The 15,043-nt window shown below is 39.1% G+C and overlaps 1 protein-coding gene across 2 annotated transcripts in view; it reads left to right on the top strand.

The window, feature by feature from the left end:
• The window catches only part of parp8 (poly (ADP-ribose) polymerase family, member 8), a 370,564-nt gene that overhangs the window by 180,856 nt on the left and 174,665 nt on the right, over nt 1-15,043 (top strand). For both annotated transcript variants that reach the window (XM_060829923.1, XM_060829934.1), the window contains exon 7: nt 621-715. In XM_060829923.1, the coding sequence (XP_060685906.1) occupies nt 621-715 (95 nt within the window). The remainder of the gene's footprint in view (nt 1-620; nt 716-15,043) is intronic.

Genomic DNA, 15,043 nt, shown 5'->3' on the forward strand with positions numbered 1-15,043 from the left:
CGGAGTGCCTGTTTATTTCAGGCACTGGGCTTCCTGATTGTGCAACTCATAATGTTAACTCTGCTGTTCAGACTGTGTTTACAGTTTTAATAGACAGCTCCCTGTACACCTAAAACCAAATTACTGGTTTATGACCGCATTGGTGTTTGTGGGACCTTGTTATTTATAAACTGGCAATTGTTTTCTCTATCGCAACAATAATTACACTTCAAAAGCACTCATTGGCTGTAAAACACTTTGGGACATAAGAATGTAATTTATTAGCAGGTATCACTGGCAGAATATCACAGGCATTCATTATGATTTTGGCATCACAATGCAGTTTGACAATTGAAGAGAAATTTCTTATTTTGCTCCCAAAATTGACTTTTTTCTTAACTTTTTGGCTTCTTTCCAAAGTATTATTAGTGGGTTGAGTCAATTGTATATGTGGCAGGACTATGTTTTTATCCTGGCCAAAACATAGATTGTGTGCCTCTGATTAGTCAAATTGTACAATCACATTTTCACATTTTGGTTAGTCTTTTGAAAGAAGAGCATTACTTAACCTCGTGGTTGCAACTGGTCATACGATGTTGGAATCTAGTCATTTGTGAACACAGTTGTGTTTATGGTTTCAGGGTAACTATGATGGAGAACTTCATAAGCATCCACAACTTGAAGCTGACCTGGCAGCTGTGAGAGAGATCTATGGGCCTGGAGCAGTATCCCTCAGGTAGTGATAGTATTACAATGTATACTTATTAATGAATCACATTTTAATTACAAAGAATAAGATGAAATATAATCTCAATATATTGTGATATTTTAATGTAAAGGCATTTGTGGATTAGCCACTGCAAAGCTAGGATAACTACTTACCATCCAATATTTGTGTTCCTTTTTGTTTCAATTTCTTGACAACTTTGAGGAAATAAAAGGGAGAAAAGGGAACAAACAAATCATGAAACTTCATTCAGAAACTTACTTTAGAAGTAGCCACAGCAAGTAAATATTTTGCTCTGGTCTTACAAGAATTTTTTTGAACAGGCTTGAAGGATGCTGACATTTGGTGATATCAGTGTACCTGACATGTTTATTGCTACATGGGCCAACTGCAATTTATCATCTCACACTATTAAAAGATAAATAAAACAGCTGAATATTGGATTTATTCAGCACTTGCTTTGAAGTGTCAGGATCACTTTTGTCAGTGTCAAAATGAATGTTATAAATAGTGTGAGCTGGCGTGTAGAGACAGTGCTGATAACTCTGTTTTCTATTACTCTTTTCGTTGCTCTTATTCTTTTATGTCACCAGGCAAGATGAGGCCATGATGGAAGCTTTCATACTGTAAACAATTATAGCTGTTACCAAAGGATATTATAAACTGCTTGTTAAAATGATTAATGATGTTTAATGCTGTCAGCCAAAAGCTCGACCTCTTCATACTTCATTGTGCCAAGTAATCCAGTCCACAATGCCTAGCCATTTGGTCTGAGAAACCCTGTGATCATTCCCAGAAATAGAGTACTACATTGAATAATGCCAAATTCAGGTCTTTTGTTTATATGTTCACAAAGAGATACTTTCTAAGTCTGTAACTTATTACAGTCAGACCATATTTCTTATATTTAGCTTTTTTAAAAATATTGCAATTCTTAAATGTGGTTCGCTACTAAGCCAACTGATTATAAAGAAAAAAAAATCTTTCCCTACATTCACTACTCAATTTATAATGTTACATTGATAGATTGTCTGTAAAGCAAAATATAAATATAAAACTCGGGTAATTTTAAATATTCAGGGCTTTGTGTTCCAAAATAGAATATTTTTGTTCCTTTTGGAGAAGATAACAACTCCCCAATGGTATCCCTAATGTTGTTCTGAAGCAATAAATGTCAGTTATCTTTATTAGCATGCCTAGGTGTTATTACACAGCTACTGAATAATACTTAACTGAATTATAACATTTTGTTAACCCTACAGGTCATAATAATCTTTTAAAAATATTTAACATATAAAATGATCTATTTGCTGTAACCTTGTCCCAGGGGTGCTTGTATTTATGATACTTTGTAACTTCAACAGAGAATACAAAGTTCAAGTATCAGGAATGCAGAATTTGCAATTTGTGTCAATTAGAAGCACCAAAAAATCTGTGTAAGTGTTCATAGAAATTTATAGAGGAAGCCTATTTAAATAAAACTAATTCCTTTTTGCTAAAAAATTCTTAGTTTTGATAGAAATAATTTTACTATTTTCTGCAGTATCACAAGATTCTTGTGTTCTTATCATCTACCTTGAATATACGTCTTTTCAGACCCTTGTTTAGACATTGCTTCTGGTCAATAAAAGATCACTGCTGTCAATTGTGGTCTGAAACGTGGTTGCATCTTGCAACGGCTGCACTCCTGGGCATGTTCCTGAAGTAGAAGAGCAAACCTGCACTATGCTTGCAATATCCTGCTACATTAGCATGACTTCAGGAGTGGGTTAGGTATAGGACAGCTGAATCATTTGTCTGGCTTTGTTTCACTTTCACAAAAACTGAAAGTGCTGGAGAAACTCACTAGGTTTAGCAGCATCTGCAGAAAGAAAAGTAGAGTTAACATTTTGAGTCCAGGGATCCTAAGCGACTGAAGCGTTAACTCTATTTATCTCTCTGTAGATGCTGCCAGACCTGCTGAGTTTTTCCAGCACTTCCAGTTTTTATTCCAGCAGCTGTAGTTCTTTTTTTGTTTCATTTTATTTTGTTTATCATTTATCCGGCATGACATGGAGAGTGACGTTGTCCCAGTAGCAATGTCACTGATGTCGTAATCCTGCGAATGTTTTTGGGAGACGAGTTTAACTCAAGCCACAGGAGTTGGTTAACCTATTTTTCTAATTAACCTGTTCAGAGATTTTATTACATGCCTCTGGAGAAGGTGGGCCTTGAAATGGGTTTCCCAGTACAGGAGCAGAAACACTACTGTTACATCATAAGAGGACCCAGGTTTAACTGAAATGCCATTAATTGATGAGAAGATATTCAGAATTAAAGCTGGTCTCAGTAAAAGCGACCACGAAACTATCATTGATTATGAAGAGCCTCGTTGCTTCACTAATGGAAGGAAATCTGCTGTCTTTATCTATCTTGTGGATAATTCCAGACCCACTGACTTTTAAGGATGGCAACAAATGCTGACATTGACAGTGATGTCCAGATAATATGGAAGAATTTTTTTTTTAAATTCATCCCTTCAGCTTTTAACTAGTCTCCAGTTGGGGAAAAAAAAAGTTTTTCTGGAGAATTTCCAGATATTTGCAACTTCTATAATGATAATTTGTCTGCAAAGAGTCGCAAGCCAGGAGAATTGGGAAGCTGTGAAAACAAGTGGATATTCTGGAAATTGGTTGATAGCTTTGAGAAGCAAAAATATGGATATTCTCAGGATATTATTTCAAGAGCTCATCTCATTGTATGGTTACAAAATGTCTTATGATCACAGCAGTACTGCTAGAATTAGTGCATAAACATATAATCCTTGATTTGATTGTCTCAAATCTGGCATTATTCACCATTTACTGAACAAGGGTGTTTGCAGAATGTGGAAAAAAAAATTCTGGCCATGGTGGATATCTGAAATTAAAACAGGCAAGGCTAGAAGTGCTCAGCTTACTCAGCTTCTGTGAAGAGAACTAATGTTTCAAGTTAACCCCTCTCCCTGTCTGTGTCATTGCTGATGGATACCTGTTCTACAGTCTAATTAGTCCTGCACTGACCTTGCATAATCCACTGGGGTCAGGATCTGATATTACTGATGCCTTATTCATTGGTACTAGCTACTGTAGACTGAGGGTGATGACTGCATGGTACAAATTCCCAGGTGGTCCCAGAAAGGGAACTTGGACTTAAATTTGAGGCAGTGGATAATTGAGAGATATTGAATTTTCTAATCAGATAGATGTACAACACCATACCAGTACTTCCCTTTATCCCAAAGCTATGCCATTCTATAAATAAGAAAACACTTGCTCATTTCTTCTACTTTTTCATACTGTTAATTTTTATATGGATAATACCCTTTTCTGTCACTTAGTTTCTGTAAAATCCTAACTGCATACAAAACCAGAGAATACAATATATCTAATTGAAAGGTATGGGATTTGAATTCCCCCAAATCTGAAAATTATCACTGACCATTCTAAGTCCAATATTGTCTGTTGCTAATTCCACAAATAAAATTTGTACCAGACAAATCAAAAGGTTTCACCATGGATGCAAGGAATGATTTTTGTGATATCTATACATCAAATGACACTAATGCTCAAATATTAATGTCGAGTTGTTCACAGATAATTGCCTGCTTGTATGAAATCAAATTTCCCTTGCTTATAAGTGACAGATGATATTTTGGACGACAGTAACCTGAATAATCTAAAAATCTGATTGTGGGTGGAGATTGTTTTCTGGCCAAGATTTCAAACCTTTGCTGTTTGAGGTGAAGATTAGAAAAGTTGAGAGAAGAAGAGCCTGAAACTGGCAGAGCCTGCTGTCGCCTTTACTCAATCTTTCAGTGAATTTTCAGAGGCGGAATGGGGCTGTTTTCTCCACTTGTCAGCCCATTTCTCTGTCTTCAGTATCATTTTTGTTGGCAGCTTGGTAGAGTTGGGGCAGGGTTGTAAAGTATGACTAGTTACAGTTGAATGTCAGTAAGAAGGTGTTGGTGCATTTGGGATAAAAAGAAAATACAGTTGTAATCATGACACTCCTATGCTGAAAAAGAATGAAGGAATTTAGTGGTACATGACTTATTAAAAGCAATATTTGAAGTTGAGAGTATTATTTTTAACCTCAAGCATAGAGTCATAGAACCATAGAGATGTACAACACGGAAACAGACACTTAGGTCCAACTTGTCTATGCTGACCAGATATTCTAAATTAATCTGGTCCCATTTGCCAGCATTTGGCCCATATCCAACAGGCAGTAATGATTAGGCAAAACCTTACTAAAAGGTTAGAACACTGTATGGTCTGAAAAGATATCTAAACATTAGGGGAGTTGATCAAGTAGCATTGCGAAATGTATTGCATCCACATCCCCTCATCGTTGCATCCAAGTTGTATTGTGGGTGACAAGGCTGAACTAGGACAGAGTGTAGGAGATTGACAGCTAATCTGGAAGTAGTGGCATGTTTGTCTATGTAGACAAATTGCCATTTTCACAAGGATGCCACCTGCTCTGAAGAAATAAAAGTATGACAAAAGCTATGTGAAATTAGGTTATTTCTGACATTGAATCTTCCAAAAGGCATGAGCTGAGTCATGATAATTTGAGATGGTTGAGCATGGCATGAAATGGGCTGATGATTCGCTGTTGAAAAATATGGTGCTGGAAAAACACAGCAGGCCAGACAGCATCCGAGGAGCAGGAGAATCGACGTATCGGGCATAAGCCCTTCTTCAGGAATGAAAGGTCGATTCTCCTGCTCCTCGGATGCTGACTGGCTTGCTGTGTTTTCCCAGCACCACATTTTTCAACTCTGGTCTCCAGCATCTGCAGTCCTCACTTACTTCCTGATGATTCACTGTTGCCTTTTTTCCCTCTGCACTCTCTAAATGTAAAACCCAGAAACTGAAACTGTTGTAAAATGTATTTTACAGGTCATACTACAGTGAGGTTGAAGATCAATGAACGGTAGTTTCAATTCTGCCCTTCGATTCAGCCAATGTATAATTGGCTTGGCAAAACTGTCAAATTCATAATTATTTAAATATCTTTTTCGAGCCCAGGTTCAAGCCCAGCTACATTAATGCTCAAATGCGATGTGACTTTGTATGGCATTCAAATTGTGATTAGAATACAGTTGGAACTGTAAATTGTTAGACCTATTGATCAGTATTTAGTGGGAAAGATTATTAACTTCATTTTAGTCTGCTTCGTAACACTCTTTCACATAGTGGAGATGCCTTATCACAAGTATTCATGTATCGATATTTTTTCTTTGGTTGTATATCTTTCACATGTTCTACAGATATTTGCTGAAGGGCTGTATTTTGTACTGGGAACAGAGTCCGCAGCCACAGGCCCCTAATGTAAAGGTCAGGTTGAACCTTCCCAGCCTTGGCTGTTCACTTACGAAGAAATCACTTGGCTTTAGGCAAGACTTCTGTTCCCATTAGGCAGTGAATCTTTTTTCCGAAAGCTACCAGCGAATCAAATGACAGGGAACTTTCTGCTCTCAGCCTCATCACCAATTATTTTAAGTTTTCCTTTTTAAAAAATATTTCCCAGGAAATTGGCAATAATCAGAGGAAAGTAGATGATACAGTTTAAGAATTTTAGAACTGAGAAATGGAAAATAATTCATGACTTCAATGAAAATTATTTATAAGCCTTTTCACAGCACAAAATGTATCAGTGCAGTCTGCATAAATTAGAGTACCATGTAAGAAGACAGTTTAAAATATGGTTTTAACTTCACATAGCTTGGAATAAGCATCTTAGAGGGAAAAGAACAGTTAAAAAATAACTAATGCAAGGAAATGGTGGTCGTGGTCATGTTGGTCTCCAGTTTTGAAGTATACCAAACAAGTTGGACCAGTATGTTTTATTTGCCAGTTTTACTGCTTTTTTCACTTCTGGAAAGTCAAAAAAAAATTTCTTGAACAAAAGCAGAAATTGCTGAGAAAGCTCAGCAGGTCTGGCAGCAACTGTGGAGAGAAATCAGAATTAACATTTCGGGTCAAGTGACCATTCCTGTGACCTAGAACAGGGTCTCAGGAAAGGACCTTGACGCAAAACAATACTTCTGATTTCTCTCCTCAGATGCTACTAGACCTGATGGAGCTTTTCCAGAAATTTGTTTTTGTTTTTGACTTACAGCACACGAGATTCGTTCATTTTTTAAAACAAATTTCTGACTTCAGGGTAGATTTCTACAGAGCATTTCCTAGAAGCTTCAAAGCAAAGGCAGCAATAGATTTAACAATAACTTAAAAAGTCCGATTTATAGAATCCATACAATGCAGAAAGAAGCCATTTAGAGTCAGAGAGTCATTGAGATGTACAGCATGGAAACAGACCCTTCGGTCCAACCCGTCCATGCCGACCAGATATCCCAACCTAATCTAGTCCCACCTGCCAGCATCTGTCCCTTTCCCTCCAAACCCTTCCTATTCATATACCTATCCAAATGCCTCTTAAATGTTGCTATTTTACCAGCTTCCACCACTTCCTCTGGCAGCTCATTCCATACTCATACCATCCTCTGCATGGAAAAGTTGCCCCTTAGGACTCTTTTATATCTTTCCCCTCTCACCTTAAACCTATGCCCTCTAATTCTGGACTCACTGACCCCAGGGAAAATACTTTGCTTATTTACCCTATCCATGCCCCTCATAATTTTGTAAACCTCTATAAGGTCACCCCTCAGCCTCTGATGCTTCAGGGTAAACAGCCCCAGCCTGTTCAGCCTCTCCCTGTAGCTCAAATCCTCCAACCCTGGTAATATTCTTGTAAATCTTTTCTGAACTCTTTCAAGTTTCACAACATCTTTCCGATAGGAAGGAGACCAGAATTGCATGCAATATTCCAACAGTGGCCTAACCAATATCCTGTACAGCCGCAAAATGACCTCCCAAGTTCTGTCCTCAATTCTCTGACCAATAAAGGAAAGCATACCAAACACCTTCTTCACTATCCTATCTACTTGCAACTCCACTTTCAAGGAGCTATGAACCTGCACTCCAAGGTCTCTTTGTTCAGCAACACTCCCTAGGATCTTACCATTAAGTGTATAAGTCCTGCTAAGATTTTCTTTCCCAAAATGCCGCACCTTGCATTTGTCTGAATTAAACTCCATCTGCCATTTCTCAGCCCATTGGCCCATCTGGTCAAGATCCTGTTGGAATCTGAGGTAACCCTGGGCTTATGCTCGAAACGTCGAATTCTCTATTCCTGAGATGCTGCCTGGCCTGCTGTGCTTTGACCAGCAACACATTTGCAGCTGTGATCTCCAGCATCTGCAGACCTCATTTTTTAACCCTCTTCACTGTCCACTACACCTCCAATTTTGGTGTCATCTGCAAACTTACTAACTGTACCTCTTATGCTCACATCCAAATCATCTATGTAACTGACAATAAGTAGTTGACCCAGCACCGATCCTTGTGGTACTCCACTGGTCACAGGCCTCCACTCTGAAAAACAATCCTCCACCACCACTCTCTGTCTTCTACTTTTGAGCCATTTCTGTATCCAAATGGCTAGTTTTCCCTGTATTCCATGAGATCTAACCTTGTTAATCAGTCTCCCATGGGGAACCTTGTCGAACGCTTTACTGAAGTCCATATAGGTCCAATCTACTGCTCTGCCCTAATCAATCCTCTTTGTTACTTCTTCACAAAATTCAATCAAGTTTGTGATTTGGCCCATCAATTCTGTATCAATGCTCTGAACAGTATCCTGCACAGACGAAGACCCCTACCTTACTCCTGTAATCCCGCATTTACCATGGCTAACCCATCTAATCTGCATATTCAACACTACAAGGCGATTTATCATGACAAATCCACCTAATCTGCATATCTTTGCACTGTGGGAGGAAACTGGAGCACCTAGCATAAACCTATTTAGACATAACGAGAACAAGCTAGCTCCACACAGTTACCCAAGATGTAATTGAGCCTGGGTCTCTGATGTTGTGAGGCAGTAATGCTAACCACTGAGAGACTGTGCGGCCAATTTAGTTAACTGCCTGATGGCGCTTGAACATTTACCTAATGGTAGCCATATATGATTGTGGTCATTGTTTTGTTTGGAAGGAAGAAACTCAAAACAGCTACTAATGTTTTGAATTTAACTGAGCCCAAGTTCAACTGGATGAGGCAAAGATCATCTCATTGATAATAAACTGTAAATGAGTGCAATGACAAAACTATCAAAGTGGGTGACGTCTACAAAAAGGTTGAAAATGATCCTGACTACTTGGTAGCCCCGAAGAACAAGTTGTCTATTTTCCAAAAGTAAAATGGCCATGGATTACATAAGAGATAAAGGACAACATAAAACTAGAAGAAATAGCAAAGAAGAGTACAAAAATATGGTCCTGTAAAAGGGAGAACTAGAAAGAGCAGTAAAGGATGAAAAAACAAGAACTACAAGAATGGGAGCATGAAAAGAAAGTTGTAGAGGATAAGAAAATTAATGGAAGAAACTTTTCCAATATATTACCAAAAGAAATTGCAAATTGTGTTACCATTAAAAATTGATTACAGAAGTAATGTAAATTAGAAAGTAGGACCTAGATGTATTACAGTACCTTTCTTGGCCACATGATTTCCCAAAGGACTTTGCATCAAGTGAAATGTTTATTGAAGTGTGTTCATTGTTGTAATGTAGGAAATGAAACAGGCATTTTTTTTTCAGCTACCTCTATTAACAGCAATATGATTACAAGCAGAAAATCTGTTCCCATGTTGTTGATTGAGGGATACATTTTGGCTGAGACTGGAGGTAAATCCTTTGGTCAGCTTCAAAATGTCTCACGGGATCTTTATCTCCACCTTAGATGGATATCAGGGTCTCAGTGTAAGACTTTACATACTGCACAAGCTTTTAACCTTTGGTGCTGAAGCACAAAAGTGGGACATGAACCTACAATCTTCTGACTCAAAAACAAAGGTCCTGTAAAAGGGAGAAATAGAAAGAGCAGTAAAGGATGACAAAACAAGAACTACAAGAATGGGAGCATGAAAAGAAAGTTGTAGAGGATAAGAAAATTAATGGAAGAAACTTTTCCAATATATTACCAAAATCAAAAACTGGCAGTTAGATTGATCAGCCACAATCCGATAGAAAGGTGGAGTGGGCTCAATGGGCTTGCAGCTGTATTTGCTGAAGAGCTCGAGGTAATTATGGCAGACACACCAAGGAAATTCCAGTATATCTTACAGGAGAGTGGATTCCACATCACTCCCAAATTCAGAGAAGATTGAAGAATATCAGTGTCTCTGCAATTTCCACTTGCACTTCCATCAAAATTCTTGGATGCATCTCTTCCTAATCCAGTGCTTTTTCCTCATCCGAGTATCAACTGCTCACACAATACCTTCTCCTTATCAGTTTTAAACTCTTCCAATGAATGAGGTGCAACTTCTGTCACTGTGGACTAGGCGGTATCTGCCCAGTAAGAAAATCCAGATGCATAGTATTCATTGAACACCTCAGCCATGCCTCTTATCTCTGTGTTAAAATCCTTTTATGGTCCTAAATGGCCCAGTTCATTCTTCTGCCTACCTTTTATTTTTGACATTGGGAAGACTTACAGAACACCTTGGATTTCATCCTGTGTTAGCAGATAATCTTTTTTCATAATCCTTTTTTACTTCTCATTTGATTTTTTATATCACTTCAGCATTTTAGTGTTGGGAAAGTCACTCAGTTATATGTGATAACACTTCTGGGTAAGAAAAGAAAGAGGGTTATTTCTTTCGTTGATCTACTTTGCAAACACTTCAGGTATTCAAATGTTATCATGCAGGCTGATTGAACAATTTCTCTTTCCAAAACAGATTGGTCTTCCTTTAATTTGATAGTTGGGCAAGAATTAAATTTCACTGTGTGTTCCTGGGCTTGATAAATCCAGATGGCAAGGTTGATCTAGAGACTTCTGGAGTGAAAAGAATTCTATGTATTGCCTTGATGTCATATCAATAGCATTTAGTATGCATGTTTGATACAGCTTCAGTTGGTATCATTGATGTTGAAATTTATCAGATTACAAAATGAGAAATATTCAGGGTCTTTTAGTGCATGCATTTTCTGGCTTCGTCGTTCCAATTCTAAATAAGATATCTTGTAAACAAATATGGGTGGGAGTCAAAATTTACCATTCTATAGACATTTCATGGGTGTCTTGATTTCAATTGACCTACTTCTCACTTGTGAAATTAGGAACAGTAAAACAACAATCTAAACAGCAATTAATTCAGTATGTCAGATTAGGATGTCTCTGAGGCATTTTGGTATGTCTGTTTGACCTGATGTCATTTTAAGGAAGAGCAGGAATTGGGTGAGCAACAAGCCTTTCTGGAACAGTTAGGAGAACATTTATCGATATGAATTAGAATCCTCTGCCAGTTTTAAGACTACAATTGGAATGTTTTGGTCCCAGTAAATAATTGTATTGAGCATTGAGGGCAGGATTTTCATCTGTAGACAGGAATTGAGAATCAGTTCATTTCCTACTGTCACAATCCCACCTCCTACCTGGCAGTGTCCAATCACTTTATTCTTATAGTGAGATGTTGGGAGAGGGCTGAATTGTGTTTGATACCTCAAAGATCAAGCCCAGGAACACACAATGCAATGTGTGCAAAATTCATTAGTTCTGTAATAACATTGGGTACTCTTCTCACCTCAACATCCAGTGGCCAATACAATTATCCACTGGGACCAAAACATTTCAATTGTAGTCTTAAAACTGGCAGAGGATTCTAATTCATATCGATAAATGGTCTCCTAACAATTCCAGAAAGGCTTGTTGTTCACCCAATTGCTGCTCTTCCTTAAATTGGCATCAGGTCAACCAGACATACCTGAATGCCTCAGAGACATCCTGAACATACTGAATTAATTGTTGTTTAAATTGTTGTTTTACTGTTCCTGTGAGGATATGTGGAAAAATGGCCAGTTTTACAATGAAGTTGCCAACATTTGGAAAATCTGGTCCTGAATATTGTCCGTAAGATAAATGAGCACAAAGGGATCTGGGAGTGCTAGTCGAGGATGCTCTAAAGGTAAACATGCAGGTTGAGTCCGTGATTAAGAAAGCGAATGCAATGTTGTCACTTATCTCAGGAGGGTTAGAATATAAAAGCACCGTTGTGCTACTTAGACTTTATAAAGCTCTGGTTAGGCCCCATTTGGAGTACTGTGTCCAGTTTTGGTCCCCACGCCTCAGGAAGGACATACTGGCACTGAAACGTGTCCAGTGGAGATTCACACGGATGATCCCTGGAATGGTTGGTCTAACATACGAGGAACAGCTAAGGATCCTGGGATTATATTCATTGGAGTTTAGAAGATTAAGGGGAGACTTAATAGAAACTTACAAGATAATACATGGCTTGGAAAGGGTGGACGCTAGGAAATTTTTTCCGTTAGGTGAGGAGACTAGGACCTGTGGACACAGCCTTAAAATTAGAGGGGGTCAATTCAGAACAGAAATGCGGTGACATTTCTTCAGCCAGAGAGTAGTGGGTCTGTGGAATTCATTGCCACAGAGTGCAGTGGAGGCCGGGATGCTAAATGTCTTTAAGGTAGAGATTGATAGATTCTTGATGTCACGAGGAATTAAGGAATACGGGGAGAATGCTGGGAAGTGGAGTTGAAATGCCCACCAGCCATGATTGAATGGCGGAGTGGACTCGATGGGCCGAATGGCCTTACTTCCACTTCTATGTCTTATGGTCTTATGGTCTTACGGAGCTTATAGCACAAATTGAAATTGGTGGGCCTGATGTTGTGGGTATCATAGAGACATGGCTGCAAGGGGATCAGCGCTGGGAACTAAATATCCAAGGATACACGTCCTATCGAAAGGACAGGCAGATGAGTGGAGAGGGCAGTGATGTCTTGGTTAGAAAAATTAAATTAAATTGATATCAAGAAAAAAAATGAGCTGAGAGGCATAGAACCTGTGTGGGTAGAGTTGAGGTACCACAAAGGAAAAAGACACTAATGGGAGCTATGTGCAGGCCACCTAGAAGAGTCAGGATGTGGGGAAGAAGATAAATCAGGAGATCAAAAAGCATGTGAGAATGGCACAATTACAAAAATCATGGTGGACTTCAATATGCAGGTGGACTGGAAAAATCAGGTTGGTAGCAGATCTCAAGAAAAGGATTCCTGAAATGTCGGAGTCTAGGTTAGAGTGGGCTGGAAAAGCACAGCAGGTCAGCCAGTGCCTGAGGAGCAGAAAAATCAACATTTTGGGCAAAAGCTCTTCATCAGGAAGGGCTTTTGCCCGAAATGTTGATTTTTCTGCTCCTCAGACGCTGGCTGACCTGCTGTGCTTTTCCAGCACCACTCTGATCTAGACTCTGATCTCCAGCATCTGCAGTCCTCATTTTCTCCCCGTTCCTGAAATGTCGACAAGATTGCTTTTTGGAGCAACTTGTGGTAAACCCCACTAGGGAACAGGCACTTCAGGATTTAGTGTTGTGTAATAAGGCAGATGTGATGAGGGAGCTGAAGGTGAAGGGACAGTGATCATAGTACAATAGAATTTGCCCTGCAGTTTGAGAGGCAGAAGATTGTAATACTGTGATATCTGATTCAATTGAGTAAAGCTAACGACAAAGACATGAGGGAGGAGCTGGGTAGAGTTAACAAGAAGGAAAGTCTAGCAGGGAACACAATGGAACAGCAAAGACTGGAGTTTCTAGGGCTAATTCGGCCGGCACAGTAGAAATTCATCCCGAAGAAGAATGACCATATTAAGGGGAGGATGAGGCAACTATAGCTGACAAGAGAAGCTTAGGATGCATAAAAGCAAAAGAAAAAACATACAAGATTCATGGAAAGCCAGTGGATTAGGAGGCCTTTAAAAACCAGCAGAGAATAACTAAGAAAGCAATAAGAGGTAGGGAGAAGATGACATTTGAGAGCGAGGTACCCAGTAATATAAAATATGATTACAAGAGTTTTAGGTATCTGAAAGGTCAGGGAGAGGCAAGAGTGGACAGTGGACTACTGGGAAATGAGGCAAGAGAAGTAGTCATGAGGACAAATAAATGGCAGAGGAACTGAACTTTGCATCAGTTTTCACAATGGCAGACACCATTAGCAGACCATAATTTCAAGAGAGTCAGCAGGCAGAGATGAGTGTAGTGTAAGAAGAAGATGCAGGGAAAGCTGAATAGTGTGAAGATGGATAAATCACACAGACCGGATAACCTACATCCCACGTTTCTGAAGGAGATAGCAAGGAAATTGTAGAGGCATTGGTGGTGATCTGACAGGAATCACCGGAGTCAGGGAGGGCACCAGAGGACGGGAAAATAGTTAATGTAATATCCTTGTTTAAGAAGGGAGAGAAGCAGAAGACAGGAAACTGCAGGGCAGTTAGCGTGAATTCTGTTGGTAAGATTTTAGAGTCCATTATTAAGGATGTGATTGGAAATGCAGAGTAAAATAGTCATGATTTGAGGTGCTGGTGTTGGACTGGGGTGTACAAAGTTAAAAATCACAAAATACCTGGTTGTACTCCACAACTACCTGATGAAGGAGTAGCGCTCCGAAAGCTAGTGCTTCCAAATAAAGCTGTTGGACTATAACCTGCTGTTGTGTGATTTTTAACATAATAAAGTAGCTCTGAGTCGGCACAGCTTCATCAAGGAGTGATCATGACTGACACATCTGTTAGAATTCTTTTGAGGGAGTAATGAGCAAGTTAGACAAAGGAGAGCCAGTGGATCCAAGCCTATTTGGATTTGCAGAAGGCCTGAGACAAGATGTCACGCAGGAGACTACTGAACAAGATAAGAACCCATGGTATTAGGGGCAAGGTACTGGCATGGATAGGTGATTAGCTGACTGGCAGAAGATCAAGAGTGGGATAAAGGGATCTTTTTCAGGATGACAGCTGATGATTAGTGGAGTTCCATAGGAGACAATATTGGGACCACAACTATCCATATTATATATTAACAATCTGGACAAAGGAACTGAGGGTATTGCTACTTCGTTGTAGATGACACAAAGATAGGTGGAGGGTCAGATAGTGTTGAGGAAGTGGGAAGACTGCAGAAGCACTTGCACAGGCTAGGCGCGTGGTCAAAGAAATGACAAATGAAATACAATATGGCAAAGTGTGAGGTTATAAGTTTTGATCGAAAGTATAGAGACATAAACTATTTATTAACCAGGGAAAGGCTTTCGGAAATCGGAAACACAAAAGGACTTAAACATAGCAAACATAATAGTGGAGCAGGCACGATGAGCTGAATGACCTAATTCTGCTCCTTTTATTTGCTATTCTTAAAGGAACCACTCACAAAATGGCATCGA

The sequence above is a fragment of the Hemiscyllium ocellatum genome, chromosome 1 (genome assembly GCF_020745735.1).
Source record: "Hemiscyllium ocellatum isolate sHemOce1 chromosome 1, sHemOce1.pat.X.cur, whole genome shotgun sequence".
NCBI classification, from domain to species: Eukaryota; Metazoa; Chordata; class Chondrichthyes; order Orectolobiformes; family Hemiscylliidae; genus Hemiscyllium; species Hemiscyllium ocellatum.